Source organism: Pyxicephalus adspersus, chromosome 1 (assembly GCF_032062135.1).
Source record: "Pyxicephalus adspersus chromosome 1, UCB_Pads_2.0, whole genome shotgun sequence".
NCBI classification, from domain to species: Eukaryota; Metazoa; Chordata; class Amphibia; order Anura; family Pyxicephalidae; genus Pyxicephalus; species Pyxicephalus adspersus.
Window position 1 is genome coordinate 91,661,692 of NC_092858.1, and position 21,834 is coordinate 91,683,525.

The window sequence follows — 21,834 nt, forward strand, 5'->3', positions numbered from 1 at the left end:
AAGCTTTAAAGAACATGACTGGTCATCAATAAATATAGAATTCTAGCATACTATGCATAGCTCATACTTCAAAACGCATACTTTTTTCATTACATGTTACTTTTCTGAAACCAAATTTAAAAAGGCATAATAACCAACCTTCATAGGAAGAACGGAACCCTTGAGCACTAACTGCATAGTCTGACACCATCCAGAGACTAAGAAGGTTACCACTGCTCACTATTGGGGCTGGAAGATGAAAACCTGTCAACCTGGAAAAAACAAAAGACATATATTTATTATCATAAATAATAGCCACACTTGCTTTATCACTTTCATATGAATCATGTTTATTGCTATTTTTCTCTGCTGCATTTTCTGTTTTATTCCTATTATAAAATAAACCAAAGTGGGCTTGAATATATTAGTATATTACATATTCTGCCAAAATACTGAGATAGAATTTCACATCATATTTAACAAAGGCATTTAGTAGGTTCATTTTGAAGAATTAACACCTGTACAAATGATACAAAAATGAGACAAATTATTGCTAAAAAGGTAATTGTACATCTGTACACAAATGTGCACCCTATTACATATATAGTTTCTGGCAGAGATAATAAAATGTGTGTTTTAGGTAATGAAACTGCATTCAAAATTGGTAATTGAAGGTAGGTTTTGTTTTTGCCCATAAGGGATATCATTTAGTTAGTTTTTACAAATTCATAAGTTCCCAGAATGAAGGCAGTCAAGTTAGGATTCTGATAATTAGATATACTTCATAATGTTAATCCTATTAAATGAAACAGTTCATTGCATTACAAAGCATCTTATAGGTGCATTTTTTCTTTAATATTGTATTTTGATTTAGACCACAAAGGGTAAGTATAGTCCCCAGAAGAACCTTCTTACACCTAAGTTCTCAAATTCAAGAACTAAAAAAATTGCTAAAGTGTGCCCTGGGTTCTGAAAGTTCCATTCATTTGTATATAATTACATAGAAATACCTTGATCCTCCTTGATAACCTCCAATTCACGCATTATGAACTGTTCAATTTACAAGCTACAGAATTCCTTAACGCTCTTTCATGGAGGACAAAAAAGGAGTATGTTGTTCTGTCTTAGGGTAACATCTCTTCTCCTAAGTAGATATAGCACAATTGTATTTTGGGGGCTTAAATAAACTTTAAATGATTTAACTATTTTTCAGGTTTAAAATTTACTACACATTTCTTTACATTCTATGTTACTAAAATAAAATAAAATAATACATTAAACACTGTGACAACTAAGGACACAAAAATCTTGCTTTGTCTCTTCACATATTTAGGTAATGTATACAAAGAACAAAAAAGTGCTATTTCTTATACTCACAGGTTGCTAATTAAGGATGATCTGTCCCTATATCTTGCTTAGGACATAAATGCCAAGTAAGTACTAGAAATAAATACAAAGTGATGTAAAGAGGACCTTTAGTATTCGAGTCTGCACGTGTAGATGGTTTCTTTAGCAAACAAAACTGGTTTTCATTTTCTGTTATTGTCTTGTATAAAATTAATGATCCCAAGCCTGTTTTTTACTTAATGGCAATCTGACAACCCAGAAACCATTTTACTGCCACTTGGGGCCACAGCATATAATAGAATGAGCACGTCTAACTTTACCGAAGAGAAATGCCACATTTAGCTAAATTGCTATCTACATTTGCATGACCATGCTGTACACATGTAAAAATATATTATAGCTTTTAACATTTTCCCCAATATACAGAGTTATCCATGAAACCAAACAAAGTAAATAGTTATTTTTTTTTTTTACAAAAGGTTGTATTGCTGGAAAAATAAATATTTTCCATATTATTAATTTTCAATCCATGTATAATAAGTTATTATCTTAGATGGCACTAAAGCCAAGAATAAAATCTACAGTCTTGCTTACTACAGAGAGCAACTCAATTAGCAGTAGCTTCCCTGAATAATCAGCTGGGTGATATATAAAGGTTCTAGACTGCTTCCTAAATGTAAAAAAAAACACGGTTTTCACCAGATTTTTTTTAACTAACCAGTTTACCCCTTGTTATATATAAACAAGCATAATAACCCCCTATAGTGCTATGGTTATTGATCATAAGAGTTTAATGTTTATATCCTAAAGAGCTCTACAAATAGCAACCACTGTTAAATTAGGTTCATTTGTAGTTATCTTATAGAAACTGATTCCATGTAGTTCTCTTGACACAGAAATAACAAACAAATCTAAAAAGAATAAAACAATAACATTTACTTAGCTGGTAACAGATGACATGTAGACAATATTGTATTTGTAGAGCTCTTTAAGATATAATCATTAAACTCTTATGATCAATAGCACTATAAGGGGTTATTATGCTTGTTTATATATAACAAGGGGACTATAGGAACAGTGTTTCATAATTACCAGAAGCACTTCATTATTGATAAAAAAAAGTTTTCCTTTTGAGCCACTGATTATATACTTGGTATATGCACGGAACCATTTAATATCAGAATGGGAGAACTGTAAGCTCTTTTATAATGGCCAAGTAATACCAGATTTCATGATGTTTCGCTATCACTTGCACCTGCCATTAATGAATGCAAAGGTGGAGGGGTAGAAGCCCAACCAAATGGGACATTTGAATCCTGTTGAACTGAAAGATCTATGTAGACCCCAAAAACATTAAGGGAAATGTTCACTTTTTACATAACCTCGCCCCCACCCAACTCTCTAAACTGGCCTAAACTGAACAATTGCACCCCTTTCCTCTAAATACAGCAGCCTCATGTTTTGTTATTTTTATCCGGGCAGTAAAAATGTAGTTCAGCCTTGCCTGTATACAAAAGACCCAGAGACATGAATTGGAATGGATATGATAAATGAACTGGTCCTCCTAGTGTTCTCACACATAACACATTTGTTTCTCTGCAGTGGGATTTTATAAAAAGAGATGGTCTAGGTATAAATATATTTTTCTAAAGTTCTATTTTGAACAACTAAAAGATTGTATCAAGTACAAGTACAAATTTATAGGGCATTTATTTTAATAATTTCAATATATTATCTGCACATAAAAAACAATTATTTTATTCATACAAAGATATATGCTAATATGTTTCTTGCTAATTAGGGGACAAATACAATGTATGCAAAAAATATATTTTCAGAAAACGAGTGCACTTGACCAGAGGACAAGCAAATAATTGCATATTTACTGTATCAGTTAACAACTTTATAAATAAAGTGTCATGCGTTTAAATAAAACAAAAACATTTATATAAACTACTAGCAAGAAAAAGAAAAAACACAAAAGAGCCTTTATGAACATTTCTTTTAAAATAATGATGGCTCATATTTCTGAATATATTCAATTAAAAAAAATATATTTATAGGGGCTTTCTACTTTCAAAAAGAAACAGAGACAGACAGATTAATTATGCTTGTCATATGCAATCACATTGTTATGGGGGAATGAGACCAAGAGAGATTTGATTCTGTATACACGTTTTTCACAGCACAGCAGTCAAATGTAATGAGCATTAGGACAGGCATCAATTTTACATTTCTGAAGGCATGTAACAGTAAATCTGGTTTATGAAATGATATTTTGAGGCAAATGTAGTTCCACACATTTTTTGACCTAAAAAAATAGAGTAAAGTATATGTGACAGTAAAATATACGTATTTCCTAAATTATGATGTAGGCATTATCATATTAATGCCATCTTCAATAGGTATAAAATTGCAGCGATCATAATAATAACACCAGGTGACTGTACCATAAAGGTCCCAATCTAGTTATGTCCTGTTAGACTTTGTCCATGTCTCCTAATTCTGCTTCTCTGTTGTTATCTTGCCACATACATGGAACCTGGTTTTTTAAAACTCTTTGGGCAGGTAAGGATCACTGGTTTCACTATCAGGAAACCTGCTGTAAAAATGGCATGCAGGCTTTGCTTGATCAAAAGGTTGTAGACTAAATGGGCCTGATTTATAAAGCACTCAAACGATGGAGGGAATACACTTTCATCAGTCAAGTTAGGTGATCCAGCAAACTTGTAATGGATTTCCTAAAAGTAATTTGCTATCTGTTAGAAAATGTTTTCAACTCTGTTCTAGATCCAATCTAGCTTTTCTGGATCACCCAGGTTTACTGATGAAAGTGTATCTTCTCTAGTCTTGGAGAGCTTCAATAAAGCAGGCTCAATACGCCTGCTTTAATAAAGCTCTCTAAGCCTGGAGAGGATACACTTTTATCAGTGAAGCTGGGGGATCAAGCAAACCTGGAATGGATTTCTTAAAAGTCATTTGCTATTTGTTAGCAAATGTTTTCAATCCTGGACCAGATCCATTCCAAGTTTGCTGGATCAGCCAGCTTTACTGATGAAAGTGTATTCTCTCCAGCCTTAGAGAGCTACAATAAATCAGGGCTAATGTGTTTGAATGAGACTGAAAACTAATATTATTTTAGATTTGTACTCTGCACAAGAAAATAGTTTTTCATGAGTACTGGTTAACCTTTTTTTGCACATTTCAAGCGTAGGATTCATTCAATTCAGCCAATTTAGCAAAGTGGTGCACTGAATAAAATAGCAAAAATAGATTATACTAAGAAACTCACAAATCCTGAATTCAAGACACAGTAGTGCCTGTTAAAGCAATGGTTGTATATAAATAAGAAAAAAAAAAAATATATATATATATATATATATATATGTGTGTGTGTGTGTGTGTGTGTGCGAATATATAAAGGAGAAAAAAGTCAGCATCATCAAAGAAGGTCATCACACCTCCTACCTACTGCTAATAGACATCCTTCTTTAACTACTGCTCTCCTTGGACTCCACAGTAATCATTCAAAACTGTACCTCAATGCAATCAGCAGAAAGATGGGGATGTCCACTGTCTGACCATTGTCATACCCTGTGCATTCTTCTCCTGCACATGCTGCCCACCATATTACCCTCACACACGCCTATCTCACTGTTATACTTTTCACACCTTCCACCGTACAGACTGCCTACCATCATACCCAACACTTTCTTAAGAAAATAGAAAATGCTATTTAAGAGCATGATTTTTACTTGACCTTTTTCAAAGCCCCTTCCTTTGCAAAGGTTAAAACAAGATTATACAAACACTACATTGTGTATAACACAATAAAGCATAGCAAACAACCAGGAGACATCATTATTATTAGGTCATGTGCCTGTTTCATTCATTTAAAAATCATTACAATATTTGATTTTGGAAAACTTTATAACTGCAGTTGTTCTTTGTCTCCATATCCTGGCCATTCCTTCTGATTAAACCTTCACCCCATTCAAAGTTGTTCATTTCCTGCAATACTAATTCCTACTGGCCAGCAATACCACTTTGAATCCATTAGATTAAAGATTAAAGTAATATATGAGTGAAGGCAGGAATTTGCAGGCCAGCTTCAACAAAACCAAAAGTAACAGCTTTTTTTAAGGTTGAAAGAGTTCACTGTAAATACATACTGCATGGTGAGTAAAAAGTGTTAAACTTTTTGGAATATAACATTTCTTAACAACAAATAATAAAGGTTTTTATGTAGCAGCACACTTGCTATACTGTTAAATGTAACAATTCGACTCACTGACAGTGACACTTAAGTCAAATAAATTACCGCAATCAGTTATTCTTTATGTGTGAATTAATAGTGTCACTTTCTGCACAGCAGTATCTGCTGGTAGGTATTTGTTACACAGATTTATTTCTTTGTCCTTTACCTACACCTGCTGACAGGTAGTCATCAAATATTTTATATACGGACTACAGTTCTGGACATTAACAGCCTTTTATCAAGCTGAAGCAACAGTATACTAAGAAAGACACATTTCCCTGAGTTTGAATGCATACCATTAGCATTTACTGGCTCAGTACAGCACTATCTGTATAGGGGGGATCTGGAAAAGTTTCATAAATCTTGTCGGAATAAAAAAAAAATATGTTTATATCAATATATTTATATACAACATATTCTGTAAATATTATATTTACACATGAATACTGTTATTATACACCGTCAAAGCGAACACAAAATACTGTGGATACTGCAATGTGCATTTTTTCAGAATAAGATTACTTAACCTTACGAATAATTACAGAGAGGATTAGAAGGTAAGAGAAACAAATCCTCAGGGATGCAAAAGACTGTCTGAACAGCTCTGATTGAATTATGTACAGCACGGTTAAAATCTGCATTCACAATCTGTCATCTGCAAAGGTTCTGTGATCCAAGGAGATCAGGAAGTTTCTTGATATTGTTGTCTGACAGTGCCAGCTATCAATGTGACAGAGCTGGATAATGCATTGTAATGCTAATTTTTTTCCTTCAAGGTTGTGAAACTTTAAGTCACCAGAATGTTTTCATTCAAATGTGTGTGGTTCATGTTAAGACTGGCACAGTGTGTGAAATAAAGAGTTCACAGACAGCTCAGTAAAGATTTTCTCAAAGCGTGTCATATGTAGTTCAAAGCTTCATTCATAAAGTTCTCAGAATTATTATTATACACATTATAAGGCATTATTCTTACCAAAAGAATAATGTTCTTATGCATCAGAAACAAAAGCTAATTCTGTATGTATTTAGACAATCCGGAGTGACTCCCTTCTTGTATATTCTCCAAAAAATATCCTTTGGGGAGAAGAATTATCATAAGTTGGCAAATGGGAGTTGTTGGCACTGACTGGAGAACAGAGTTTGTCTAATACATGTATTCACTTAGCACAAGAACAATAGTATATTAAGGGTGCCAATAGATTGAATATACATCAAGCACGATGGTATTTCTTTGAAGGTATATGGTAGGTCCTTTGCTCGGGTTTGCTTGGTTTTCTCTAGGAATATAGAAAAATACTCAGATCTCCTGGCCATCTGTTATTACTCCCAGTTTCTGAATTCACATGATGTCCCATGTACAATACAGGTAGTTCCCGGGTTACATACAAGATAGGGACTGTAGGTTTGTTTTGAAGTTGAATATGTATGTAAGTCGGAACAGGCACATTTTAATAAATGCAATTTGAAATGTTTGTCTCAACATATGTTTGTCTCAACATATTATTAGGCAGAGTGATGTCAGTTACTGTATAAAATCCTAACTGTGAGTTGATCACAAAGCAAAAAAAAAAAAACTTTATGGAGCCTAGACATTCATTAACTTCTGGAGTAAGCTTTGCTTTGATTTGCAAAAGAAACAACTGCAGAGTTTGTCTTAGTCATTAGAAAATTACAGGAGGGTGCAGAAAGAGCTTACCGCCTAAGATCACCCAAAACCTCAGCCGTTAGCAAAATATTTCTTCTGCAAGTCATGGAAACTGCCCCCTCCCTCCTTCAAGCCTCCATTCTGCACACGAACGAGCAGGGAAGCCGTCAATATGTTGGATGTCCTTAACCCAGGGACTACCTGTACAGCAATAGATTTTTCTTTCAGATATACCTTTCTCCAACATTTCCTTACATTGTGTGGGCTAGCAGTAATTGGTTTGGACTGACAGACAACTTCAATCAATCAAACAACCCTAACCCCAGTCCCTTAGACTATAATAGTGAAAACATGTATTGTACACGCAGGAAAGCTAAAAATGTAAATAAAAGAAAAATGTTTTGATTAAATCTATTTTGAGACAGGGTATAAAACAGTAAAAAAAGGTTTATCGTTAGATATGTAATGCTAAATTGTTTATATTTCCTGCTGTTACCCCACTTTGATACTTCCTATACCCCATTATCCCATTGAGCATTTTGTATAAACCTTTTCAAATATTTTTATATTTTTTTTTGCATTAACAGTTTTTAAAGGTTTTATATTTTGTATTTATAATAGCTTTGTATGCACCTTTTGTACTTTTATATTGACAATAAAACTTCAAGTGTGAATAAAAGAAAGATTTGTAGTTTTATTTGAAATAAAATTGCACAACCTGACACTGCCTTCCTAACTCAAATTTACCAAGATCAAGATGGAATGGTGGCTTACACTTAGACTTGTTCATCCCTGGTAGTTTATTGAGTACTTGCCCATCTCCTGGTCTGGTGGTTGATTTGGAAGCCTAGCCTACCCTTGCTGGACTATAGCCATCCAACCCCAGATTGATAAAATAGAAAAGTGATGCAGAAGTGTGTATGAAACATATGCTAATGTGTTCATATTTACATCCATTTTCCACCTTAACAAGAAACAGAATACAATCTAAATGCTCACTACAGCCTCCACATACCATCAAAGTCAGTACTCATGTCTTGCACTCCTAATGTAGAAATGATCCAGGACTGTGGGTACACATATTATGTGTATTCATCCTAAGGTTTTCTATTGTCCCTATAAACTGTGTATACAGCATTGGCACTATTGTATGAATATATTCACTAACTCCTGCACTCCCTATTCAAATGGCAGTCATGTAGATTTCTCTGTGGTGATGCTGTCAATTGTCAGATGGGATGTTGCAATGTTATGATTAAGAAGGACCACTTAGACTCAATGGGGAACGGTTGAAGTTAATGCTTCCTATGCAGTAGATAAGAATATTGAGTGAGAAACAGTCAACGGAAACCCAAGGAAGATGATCACTACCATTATGTAAAATCATTTTAACATTACATAATTTTCTTTGGTTGTTTTCATAACATCTTCAGGCCTGAAGTGAAAGAATTGGGGATACATTTAACAAGTATTTGTTGTAAATGCTACTTTGTCTGTCTAATAAGGTTTTCAAGCTTGTCTAGTCTCATTACATTATCAGTGAGAAATCCCTACAACATATGGCCGTGCAATGTTATTTACAAAACCTGCAAGATGAGAAAATCATTTTTACTTTATTTTGAAAGGCTTTTTAGTAATCAAGCATAATGCAGATGCTGACAGAGCCTTTCTCTTTTTCTAGGCAAACACAAGAACAGAGCTGAATGTAAATGCAACAAATGGGGTACGAGTTTAATTTCCAAATGTGGTAAAAGACAGAAGGCATGGAAAGGTTGTAATCCACTTGTTATCATCACTTCCTTGATTCTCTACCATATATCTAAATTCTTCCTCTTTCATTTCATTAAATATACTGACCTTTGAGCATTGACAAGAGGACTCAGAAGTGATAGAACTGGACATATTTCAATACAGAAAGATACACAGGCTGTCAGACATATCATGCTACTGTATAAATCGGACACTGACAATAATATGATAAACTACAATATATTGCTATTTATCTTATCCATGTGACACACAGCCCCTGCAAACATTGCCTTATAAGAACCTCAAGTACCTAAAAATAGTGTTTTTTTTTTCAAGAAACCCTGACAGGTCCTCTATGAGCTCTGGAACATATAATTGAAGGCCTTTTTGTGTTTTTTTTTTTAGTAGCATCCCTGAATGTCATGATACAGTGTCACAGGAGGAAGGTCTTGAGTCAGCAATTCTCTGTCCCTTTTAAAGCCAAATCCTCTCCATCCTGGGATGATAAATAATCTGTATCTCAGAGTGTAGGATCATGTGGGAGCACTGAGTATATTGCCTATAAATTAAAGAAGAAAACATCAAAACCTGGAACTAAAAAAAACAAAAAACACACAAGTTTTTTTGTGTAATACAGACAGCACAAAAGCAGGAATCTAAGGATGTATGCATTAGAAAAGCTTGCTGGCAGGCCAGAAATGTCACCTTAATGATATCGACAGCAAATATGCTTCTTAATGTTTTGAATGCGACTCTCCTGAATATCTTTCCTCATTAATATACAACCATTGACCTTTATTGGCTGTAGTGTTAATGGTGAACACAGTATAATTTCCTTCCAATCTATAGTTATGTCAATTATATGCATAATAATAAATACTAGCAAAGGTATGCCTAACCAAGCATAGAAGTGTTTACAATGATGTATAACATTGTATATTTCAAGAAGTGTCTGCAATTTCTGCAGCAACATTTTTTTAGAAGAGTATATATAAAGAAGGTATATATAAAGCACAACAACATAATTTTGAAATAGAATGGTGTATATTTTAAAAATCCTTCTTTTTATATATACTCTTCGGTAAAATAGACCACATTGGTATGTACATACCACCACAACTAGCTCACGTGTGGCTGTTTGGTGACTCTGAAGTTGGGAGCACTTTTTCCCTGTCTGCTGACTCTAAAACCAGGCCATTGAACAACTGATAATTCCTGTAAAAGTGTATAATCCCTTCCACCATCTTTACAGAACACAGTCAATGAGAAATGAGCCTGAATCATGGTACCAAGGCTGATCATAACACACTGTCTATTAAAAAGCAGTTACAAGAAAGAGGTGAAAACATTCAGTGAGCTACCATTACTGTTCAGTTATAAACATTTGGGCTGTGTAAACATTTCATTCAATGACAACTAATCAAGATTCTGTTAAATTATTTTTTTAAATAATTTCAAGAAGTCCTGTATAATGATAATGGGAGAGTACTTCCCGAGCCTGTACTATGTAACTTCCTCCTTTTCTCTTCTTTAAGATTTGTCATAAGTGCTGTAATTTTTATTTTATATCTAGCTTTACGTGTTTGTTAGAAGGGACTTTCAGCATTATTAGAAGGTGCTTTCCAAAATCCCCATGTGGGGTCAATTGATATTGTACAGAGCTAAGAGAAGAGCAAATATGTTTTCCTAATGAAGATTTAAATGATGTATATGGAAAGAAATTGATTAGTATTAGTTTTCGAAAACTTCCAACACATACCAAGACATTTACAATTGCTATGTTGAAACACAATACAATAAAGATTACCCTATTGTTACAAAAATGTTTTTGCTACTTTGTTACTTGTTGGGAACAATACTAAATTTGTGGGGGACAAACACAACTAATGTATTATGTGTATTGCATATTGATTATGTTAAAAGGTTGCATTTGCTAATATACACGTTTGAATGGCAAATGTAGTGTTTATTAGGAAAAGGCTGCGTTTGACCTGTTCTTCCTGCAAATGTACTTTAGCAGGAAGTGCTGCCTCCAAAGAGACATTGCAACACAACAGGTCAAAAGTAGCCGCTAAACTGCAGTAGGTACTGCTTAAAAGTCAGTTGAAATTGGATGATTGACATCTTTTCCAAACACATGTCAAGCACATATTAAAAATAACATAAGAAACACAGTTTAAATTAGCTACAGTTCCAAGTACACATATTTAGGTTTTCTAAAGTTTGAAATGCTGAACAAGACAAGTTAACCTTTCTATCAGGATTGTGTTCATATTTGGGAAGTTTTCCTAGAGTTCCTATACCTGGCACCAGTACAAGAAATAAAGTGGTGGTATGAAAGGAATTGTAAGGCATAGATGTCCATTTATACATAAATCCTAAATCATCCCCACTCATCTATGAATTCATTGTTGTTAATAGGCATTTTTATATAAATGCCTATATGTATATATCTTGCCTTTAACCATTTTCTGTCCTAATTGGAAGAAAGGTAAAATAATTCTTCAATGTAAAAAGACTCTACCCTTCTCTACTCTTCCAATAATAAAATGTTTTTGTAGGTGTTGGGCTTTGACAATACCTATGGAACTCTTCACCCAAGAAAAGCTAACTTGACCTTTTCTACCTTTCAACCTTTTCCACTCACTACAGTTAGGTACATATCACTAGGGATCACCAGAATTAAATAATGTAATATAATGTGAGCCATGTTTATTAAATGGCTCAATATGCTGAATCTGAGTTGAGGCAAATTTGAACAACACTGTTAAAAATGTCTTCAACTAGTGTGTTGATCATCATATGAAGCTTGCATTATTAGGTTATAAGGGAAGCATTTAAAACGAACATTACAGGCAGATACAGACATCACCAATCTTTAAAAATCTATAAATACATTTATCAATTTATTTTTGAAAATTAATTACAGATTAATGTGGTAAATTCTTGACAAATACAGTCACACAGGCTGTAAACAACAAATGACCTCAGTATCATCATTGGAAAGATACTTTAAAAACTTTTGCCAAGTCCTTTGCTTCTATCTTTATAATGAGAGGTGGTAAATGTTGGCATGACATTTTATATTCTTTGCAGACCATGTAATGTATGAGTGTACATGGCATCATAAAGATTGTGAAAGGGAGATAATTAACATTTGCTTATGACAAACATAATATCTAACAGTTGATTGTTTACCCTCACAGGTGCCATCTAAAACTTTGGGCTTTGCCCAAAATGTAGCTTGTTAAACATGAAACAGAAGAAAGTCTTTGAATGGTGGCAATTGCTCCATAATATTATCATAAATGACCCTTACAACATTTTCCCATTTACACAACTAGCTGGGGCCATTCTTTGTTTACTGGGTAATGAATATCAGTAAGATAAGCAGTAGATCTAAAAAGTCAGCGTCCTTAATGCAGATCAATAATCCTAACCTAATGTAGATATGATAACTGTGTAGAAATGGTGTATTTTAAAGACCATGCTGGAAATCCAATTAGACAATGGAGCAGAGTGGTCCAGCTGAGCAAAATTAAGAGCTGAAGTAATGAATATATTTACTGTGTATATTCTAGAAAACAGAGAACATCAATGAAAATAACTTTGAAGGAGATTGAGCATGTGCCACCAATTAGCAGAACCATTTCTTAAATGCCTAAATGAAGTTTAAAAGGGGCAGGAGATTGATTTTTATGGAAAATGCTACGACAAGCCAACTATTTTTATTCTTGTACACAAAAAGGAGTAACAAACACACACAGTACTATAGAGGTCATATGAATCCAAGTGCAAAATGTCATTACACAGAAACATCAAAGCACAAGTTTTTTCAGGAGGGGCATGAAGAAATTTCCCTGGGCAGCAGCAGTCTTTGCCTGTCCTCCACTGCTGGTTGGACAAGGAACACTGATGCTAAAAAAAACATGTAATTACCAGTAAAATCACTAATACATTACAGAACTAGTGCGAGTTTCCACCAAAAAAGGTGCATGCAATACAACACACCACAAAGCACAGTAGTGTGTTGCCATACTTTGTGAAGAATGGCATCACAAGTGCCTAAAAAATGGTGCTTTAGGAGGTGATTCAGGGTTAATGGCACCTCAGCCTTCCAACACAAATAGTGGGTCTGATTTGTTAAACCTCTACAGGACTGGAGAATAAAGACCATGATGGGAGAACCAGGGTGATTCAGGAAACCTGTATTAGCTCAGGTTTAAGATTGAATCTATTTTGCCAACTAAAAACTTTAAAAAACCTTTCCAGGTTTGCTGGATCACCCAGTTTCTCCCAAGTTTGCCTATATTATGCAATCTTGGGGAGCTTCATTAAATTAGGCTCAATGGGCTGGATTCATCAAGTAAAATCAGAAGTTCGCTATCGCGTGTGTATTCGTGATCTGGCATCGGACCCCTCTAACCTATTTATCAGCTGATTTTCAGCAGCCAAGAATACGCTGGCGTATTCTTCCGACGTTTATCAACTGAAATGATCTGGTGCTTCGAGGGGCACATCACTGGCAGCTTGACACTAGCGAGCTTGCATTAAAAGTCAATCTTTCCCTAACAAATCATTCTTTCAAATGGCACACATCTTCCAGTTAGCCCTAAAAAAAAATGTATAATATGTTGAAATGTTTCAAACATATATATTAACTTAGAAATAAGCATATTTATAAATAAACTATTATTTTCACATTCAGAAAGAGTTAACTGATTTCAGCTGTTTACATACCTAAACGCTTAGGATGCCTGACCCGAGGATCCGCCTGGTGATGAATCCCTAAATACTCTGGCAGGCGAGACCTTGCTTTTGCCAGCTGACTAGATCATCTACCCAAATTTTTCTTTTCTTCGATATATAAATATATATATATATATATATATATATATATATATATATATATACACACATACACACACACATATATAGATATCTATGATAAATACATATAATTATAGTATAAAAATATGAAAAAATATATATATTTATAAATATATATGTATTTTATTATTTTATACAATATTTATATGTATATATATATCTTTTCATATTTAGGCTGGGTCTACACGGACTGTTTTAAATCTTTAATAAGAAGACTCACAGATCTCCACCACCCCACCCTTGGAAAGAGTACAGGGCTACATAAAACCATTAATAAGAGGAGGTTTTACTGTTAAAGTAATTTATTAAATGTGTGTGTTTAGTGTAATTTTTAAACTTTTTTTTTACAGGTCATCCCCCAATGAAAGGATGTTACCCTCGGCTGCATTCATGTTATGAGCACAGCTGTGGGACTCCTGACAGTGTGGGATCCCCAGGCACTAGCCATGAGCTGTCATCAGGGTTTTCCTGCTCAGCAAATCAAAGAGCACTAGAGGTGAATGGGGGGGACTTGTCCTCATTTAACCCCTAGTGCCTTGGGATCCCACATTGTCAGAAATCCCACAGCTGGGGGGGGGGAGCTCTTGTTTGGTGTGTTATCCTAATCTATGTTACTACATTTCATACTTTGTTTACCATTTAGCAATAGCTGCTTTTGTTTTTTAAACTTTTAATGTTTCAATGTTCATTTGGTTAATAAACAGTCGATGTTATTAATGATATGTTATTGTGTGTGTAGCCATATTGTTTCATTGCAAATAATATGTATTTATTACCACCTTTAAATGTTTGTTCTGCATAGACATTTTCTAATCCAGTTTTCCACCCTTGATAGGTCCCAATTGGTTTTCTAAGTATTTTTTGAATGCAACATTTCTTGGGTAATTTTTTAACTATTTTGGCGTCATATGGAAGTGTGGGTTTACATGTGTTTGGTGTTTGTGTTTTTTGTTTTTTTTATTTTGTCATGTAAATTTAGTGGTGGCTGTGTGGTCTCCATATTTTAATGTGACCTTTTATTAGATGTTTTTTTTGTTTTAATTGTTTGTTTTTATGTGATCATCTACAATCTCTCAGGATTTTTTAACCTTGGGTTTTCCAACAGACCTAAAATTTACCAAGTAAATTGTGATTGCTTTTAAGCATTTCCTGTCTAAGAATTGTTGAAATGCTAAAAACAGCTTGTCTTATTAAAACTCAGGTGGTGTGATGCGCATAGTTCTGTGCCAAAACTCAGATGTTTGATGTGCATAGTTGTGCGCCCATTCGGACCCGCTATGTGTGCATGAACTGTGTTCTATCCGTTGAAAATGCCTGCCGCTTTTGCAGAAAAGTATCCTCATTCGGGTAAGTTTTTTTTTTATGTGTATATGGTTTGTTTTGCTTCATGTGCACTCATGTATGTGCATACATGCATATATGTATGTATGCATTTAGATGTGTGTACATATACATATAAAAGAGAAATTATAGGAAGAAATAGGCAAAGGGTTTTTTTTTTGGCATATTGCCTAACATGCTTCAAATTAAAAAGATTGCCTATTTCTTCCTATGATTTCTGAAATCATGAGGTTTGCTCAAAGCAACATTCATGTATGATATTGCCTCTGGTTAAAGGAGGAATCTACCTTTATGTGCTTCCACTACCAAGCTGAGGTGAGTAAGAAAATATATAGTGGGCCAAAGTCTAAAATGCCATTCAAACCTGCATAAACACCCTGAAAGGCTGTAAAGCAAGAAAATACGTTTAGCACAAAGTGGATTTGTCCCTGGAAATTTTATATACCAGTACTATTTGAATGTAAATAATGCATACAATCCAGTATTTAAGGAGCAAATTTAAGTTGAGCAACAACAGAAAATATGTTCTTTTCTAAAAGTGCTTGCCCTGCTTGTGAGCTTGTCAATCAATGTGGTTTATTGTTGTGCTTGGCAACCTAGACCTCCTTCTGGACAGCTAATTGACAACCGGTTTGGACAGCAAGTGGAAGTGTGTTCGTATACAATAGGGCTAAGATCAGGCAGCAAAGAAAAATGAGAACAAACCTATAATACTACTACAAATAAACAGTTTGTGTGGCAGCAAATCAACATGAGTGAAGTATGTTAAAGGAAACCACAGCTTATTCAGCAAATGTCAGACTATTAAAATAAATAAATAAACAAATAAATAAAAACCACAACAATGTATTCATAAAAGGAATATGTACATAATACATTTAAAAGCAATATGACTTTGAGAATGGGACAAAGGCAACGAGGGGGGTCAAGTAGCAAATTGGAGTGGAAACCATTTGTACTAGTTATGTATGGATAAAATGACAAAACATTGCTGAAGAATTGCTAAACAAAAGAAACTTATTATAAACCAGGCCAAAAAACATTGCAGCAACAGGTGAAGCTAACAATATTAAAGATTACACAAACCACTCCAGTTAAAATAGTAATAATGAAAATGCATATGTTATATTTCTAACAATATAAATCTATTTTTATTTAAAAATCAGTAAATGTTCCTTGATACATGTATTATAACATCTTTGGCAACAATCTTTTTTTCAAATATTTGATATCTCTAAAGCCAGACTATAATGAAATTTAAATCAGATCCAAAATGATTTTGAACATTCATACTATTGTGTGATGAGATGACATAAAGTGCTGATTAGTATAGATACAGCTTGATATGAATTAGTTTGCAGTGTTGCAACTGGTCCAAAAGATACATATTTAAACAACATTTGCAGCCAATCTAACTGTAAATGAAACAATTTTCTAAATAAGTATAATGTAACATAAAAATGTAGCACTTACCAAAAAAAAAGATTATGCACTAAAGATTCAAACTGACCTGTGGTGGACTGTAGATGCACACAGAACAGGGACCAGGCATGCCCTAATTGATTGCTATGACAGCACCATTGATAGAGCTTAACAAAACCACCTCAATCGCACAGCTGAAAGTTAATCGCCTTAATTAGCGAATTCTCTACCCCACTACTCATTTATCAATGCTGTAAGCCGGCAGGCAAGTGCACTGGCACTCGGCACTAGGAATGCCTCTGGCATTCTCGCAAAAATTTCCTCAAAGTGGATGTTCCCTCCGATGGGTCTGCAAAATTTCGCGAAACCATCAGAAATACAGGAAATCACTATAGGAGGATTATTGCGGCTGCATTCATAAATACAGCAATGGGAATCCTCCTGTCAGTGAGCGATCCCCGGGCACTACAGGTCAGAATAAGGGCAAGCCAGCCGAATTTACAAAGGCCATTCTCGCCTACATGTTTGGTAAGTGAGAACGGCCTAATTCACCACAAGACCAAATTTAATAAATTCGCTCACTCATCCCTACTCAGCACCAGTTTGCAGTAATGCGCTGTGTCCAGCGGAGCGTATATTTGCGCGGCGACCTTACGACCATTCGCGTGATAAATCAGCACCAATGTGGAAGGCCTCACAATGCAACAATGTGAATTCTTCCCAATACAAATTTTTTTTAAAAAAAGGCTACTCTGTTCTGGATTCTTGTAATGGGCATGCTCGATGGGGCAAAAATGTCTGACATACAATCACAGTTATTTCTGCAACATATAAAATTACTGTTGTTTAGTGATAATTATATGCAAGTCCATACCCAGGACAAAATGTGATCATATGAAAGACAACCTTCCTATTGCCAACCATGACATCTGATCACAGGGTTTGTCTCTGTATTGGGTATCTGTAATAAGGAGAAAACTCTTCCTGTCTATATGAAAATGTTTCCTGAATAATTTTTATCTGATATATTTTTAAAAAACATTGCGGATAATATAGAAAACATATTACTAAAAATGCCAATTTACAATCTCTATGAATGACACATGAATGTTTACAGCTTGCTAATTGGACCGCAACATTTTATGAAAACACAAAGTATTTTTATTTCAACATGTATTTGAAATAGTCAATTTTCAAGCAACAGAAAGATAACCTGCAAAAATTATTTATAGCCTACAATGTTCTGCAAAACATTTTATTTGTTTTGTAAGTGAAGGGTTTGTGAAACGATTAACAAGCAAGAAAACAGAGTTTTAGCACAAATAATTCCATTTAACACAGTGGGAGGAATCTATTAGGAAATATTAAATCGTATCTTCCACATTTTTCTATGCTTGTGTATCAAATTCTTCATCCACTAAATGGTTTCACTTAAAAAGGATTAACTCTTTCAGGAAAACTAGTACTTTAAGTTAAACCCCAGGGAAACATCTAGATTTACAGATGAAATACTGGACAGCACAGCCAGGCATGTGACACCACTTTTTCCATTACAGTTCTGCCCACGCCTGTTACTTGTCGCCCCAACTTGAATGCCGCTCCCTGTCTCAGCCTATGTGTTGTTGTACAAAGGAAACAAGAGGCAGATACAAAATAATATTGAGATGCTTATACTGTTGTGACAGCTGAAAAATACATCCAGTGGTTTATTAATCAATACATAGATGCATGTGTCTTGTATGTCTGTCTTCAACAATTTTTGCCTTACTCTAGCTTGCCTTGAGGTGACCCTGTGCTCTTGCAAGCCTTTTTTGTTACTAGGATATAGTGGAAACAGTAGTATACTGTATATGTGACAGGTGCCAGCCAAGGCAAAAAGTAAAAGGAAGATTTCTTCAAATTGAACATTGACAGCATAACCATAATCATAATAATATTGTAAAGCTTAAAAAGTTAAATATCTGTCTTCTTTTTTTTATTATGATCATGGTCTTCACTGGAATAGTTCCTTCTTACTTTTGTGTAGGTCATGAGTGACAGATAGAAAAGTTAAAAACTGCACACTACCTGATCGATATGTCTCATTACCACTAGATATGACCACTACAATTTGAAAATAGAAAAACACGTCATAAGCCAATGTTGCATTAATCTGAATCTAAAATGTGGAGTCTACAATCACTGCAAAGATTGCCCAAAGCAGAGAACACTGGGTTGTAGTGAGGCCTGCTAGGATTTGTGGGATACCTGCGTGTTGTCCCTGAGCCGGTGTGTTAACGGCTGGGGGCCTAATTGTAGTGTGCAGAAATATCCAGGTGACATTTAGGGATGTAGTGGTACTGTCATGGACTGTCAAAAAACATGTTTAAAAAAATTGGAATATTTTAAATGTATTTGTTATATTGTGTTTACTCTTGTGCTATGGCCAGTTATATCCAAGACAGGTCTTTGTGTTTTCTTAAAGGGTTGATGAGTAACGGGATGGTCTGGTTGGCTGGCCGGCAGAGGTAAGATGACTTTATTATCCCCTTTACACTTGTCATAAATATGTGAAATTCCCCTAAATAAGTGTGTTGAAATGGATCTTCCATGAACATGAAAAATCTGCTGTACTGTCTCCCACCCCCAACCTTGCAAATACAAATACTGGCATTTTGGAAAGGAAGGGTGGGGAGGGTGAGGGCTATTATATGCAAAGGTAGATCTTCCACTTTCATGGAAAGTCCACTGTAAGGTTCTCATTGTTCCAGGTCATAATATATCAGGTTGTAGTAAAGCTACATACACACTTCCAATTATTATCGTTGGAAAACGAACGACGAACGTTCATGCACGATATATATGAACGATCGTATAGCACCGATCCTGCACATAGAGTTAACGACACGATCGTTCGTAGATCTTGTACACACAATAGATACGATCGTTTGAACGATAGAGGAACTATGTGCACGACAGGAAAGTGAACGGACGTTCGTTCATCACGCATGCTCTGAACATGGACGATCACCGAACCACCGTACACACGAACGATGTTCAACGATCGTCGTCCAATCCGATCCGTCGGTCCGGTCGTTCGTTTCCAGCGACTTTCCTCGTTCGTCGGCGTCGTTGGTTACTTTTTCACGAACGATTTTTTGCCCAATCGATCGTTCGTCGTTCGATTGGAACGATAAAAATTGGAAGTGTGTACGCACCTTAAGTCACATTTACCTGACCTTGTTTTGAAATGCTTTTTTACATTCTAATGGGTGTCAAAAACACATTCTAATAATAATACCTACAGTATGTGGGTAATACAGTTATCCTAATCCAATCATTGTGGTGTCTTGTAATGTGTAAGGGCAGAATTTGATTGTCAGAGAATATAATGGGAATTTAAAAACCACCCTGGTGTATTTCTATAATCTAATCACCATTGTGGCATGAAGAATGGGACAGGTCATAATTGTTGGATAACATAGCTGAAGGAGTATATTGTGATCAAATGGCTAGGTAAAGATATTAACACTACATTGTAAAAGGGGGAAGAATAGTGTTAGACGCATCCACCTCTGTTTAAAAATAGTTTTCTAGTATGATGTAGGTGGCCTTTTAAATGCATTTTCAGAACCAGCTGTCACTAAGTGTGCTTCTTGTCATAATTGTTTTAATTTTAATTAAGGGTACCACGTGACAATAAATAGTGGGTATGTTACTGGCACTCATTAGAACTGGAGAAAATGTTTTGATAAGTGGTGAAGTGTTTGCAACATACCAAAACAAGTCCACATAAATGTAACTAGGTCACCAAAATTAACTGATATAGAAAAATAGGCAATTACAGTGCAGTGTTGTCTATTAAAAAGATCCTATGTGATTCTTTTGGATCTCATATCACACTTTTACATTGCAACCTAAAATATGCTGGTATATGCTTCCTCTCCTGATTAGCTTCTTCATCATGGTACTGAACAAGCTCTTTTGTCAAGTAATTAATTTGATGAAAATTATGAGAAAGATAATGCTAATAAAATGTCTAAACCCTTAACTACATATACAGTACTTTCCAATATTCAATTTATTGCAACAGTTAAATTTAAATAATTAAACAATGGCTTTATTCCAAGGAATGCTTATATATTTCTTGATACCGACTTCATTACCAGACTTTTAAACCCCCCAAAATAATAAAACACTGTTAAAATTGAATCCATACCTACTGTGAAGGGGCCCACAGATACAGTTTGTACAGAGTAATGTGTCTCTTTACTAAATCCTTTCACTGAATGTGACTGCAAACCAATTACATTTCAAAAACCAGAGAGCAGCAAAATGCGGCCACTTTAGAAACTATCTAATTTATCTTTGAAATGCATGTTAGCCTGATGCTAGGCATCTAGGCAATTTAGCAATACGTGTTTTCCAGAAAGGAATGTGGCCAGCAGTTTTAACTGGAATGAATAAAAAACATCTATGTTTTGAAAAAAAATGAGATGTATTTCCCTTAAAAAAAGAACCTGCTGCCTGTGCTGTTAATAAATATAAAAGCCTATTCATATAACACATGCAGGTCATTGCATTCATAATGCACATGCTGGGGTGCATTGTGAATATGTGCTGCAATGTCTTGATAAAGTGCATTGAAGTGCATTTGTTTTTGTAGTTGTTTGCAAACTTTATGTGGTGGAGTGCACTGTGATGCTTTGCAGGGTGTGAGAACATAATGTGCTAAAATGCAGCATGTCCTGTTTATTTAATACACACAAACGTTGCATGTTGCTGTGAACTGAAGCCACAAGATTTATATAGCTGCAAATTGCCTAGTTCTTGCATTGGGACTGCAATGGGGGGCACAGTGTAACACTGCTAGTGTGATGAAGCCCTAGAAAATAGACATTCTGAATAGGACATTCTGTAATGCAATATGTTTATGTTTCTTCCATAGTTTTAAAATGAAAAGTTCCATAAACTGTCTGCTGCAGGTTATTGTTAGTCTTGCCCCCTGATGGTTTACACAACACACACCTATTACTTTATCTCATATGGTGTTCTGTAGTCCAGCAGACGGGATAATACATTGCACTCTACAGATGTAATGCCCAGAAAACAAACATTTTAAAAGTTAATTAAACTTTTCACCCAGCAGGTTTGCAGACTTTTCTAAAAAAAATATAGATAAGAACTGGTATTTATAGAACTAAAGTAATACATCACACAGAAA

General features: G+C 34.9%; 1 protein-coding gene across 2 annotated transcripts in view; it reads right to left on the reverse strand.

Annotated features, from left to right (window-relative positions):
- The window catches only part of CSMD2 (CUB and Sushi multiple domains 2), a 576,326-nt gene that overhangs the window by 427,317 nt on the left and 127,175 nt on the right, over positions 1–21,834 (reverse strand). For both annotated transcript variants that reach the window (XM_072418831.1, XM_072418823.1), the window contains exon 3: positions 139–251. In XM_072418831.1, coding sequence (XP_072274932.1) covers positions 139–251 — 113 coding nt within the window. The remainder of the gene's footprint in view (positions 1–138; positions 252–21,834) is intronic.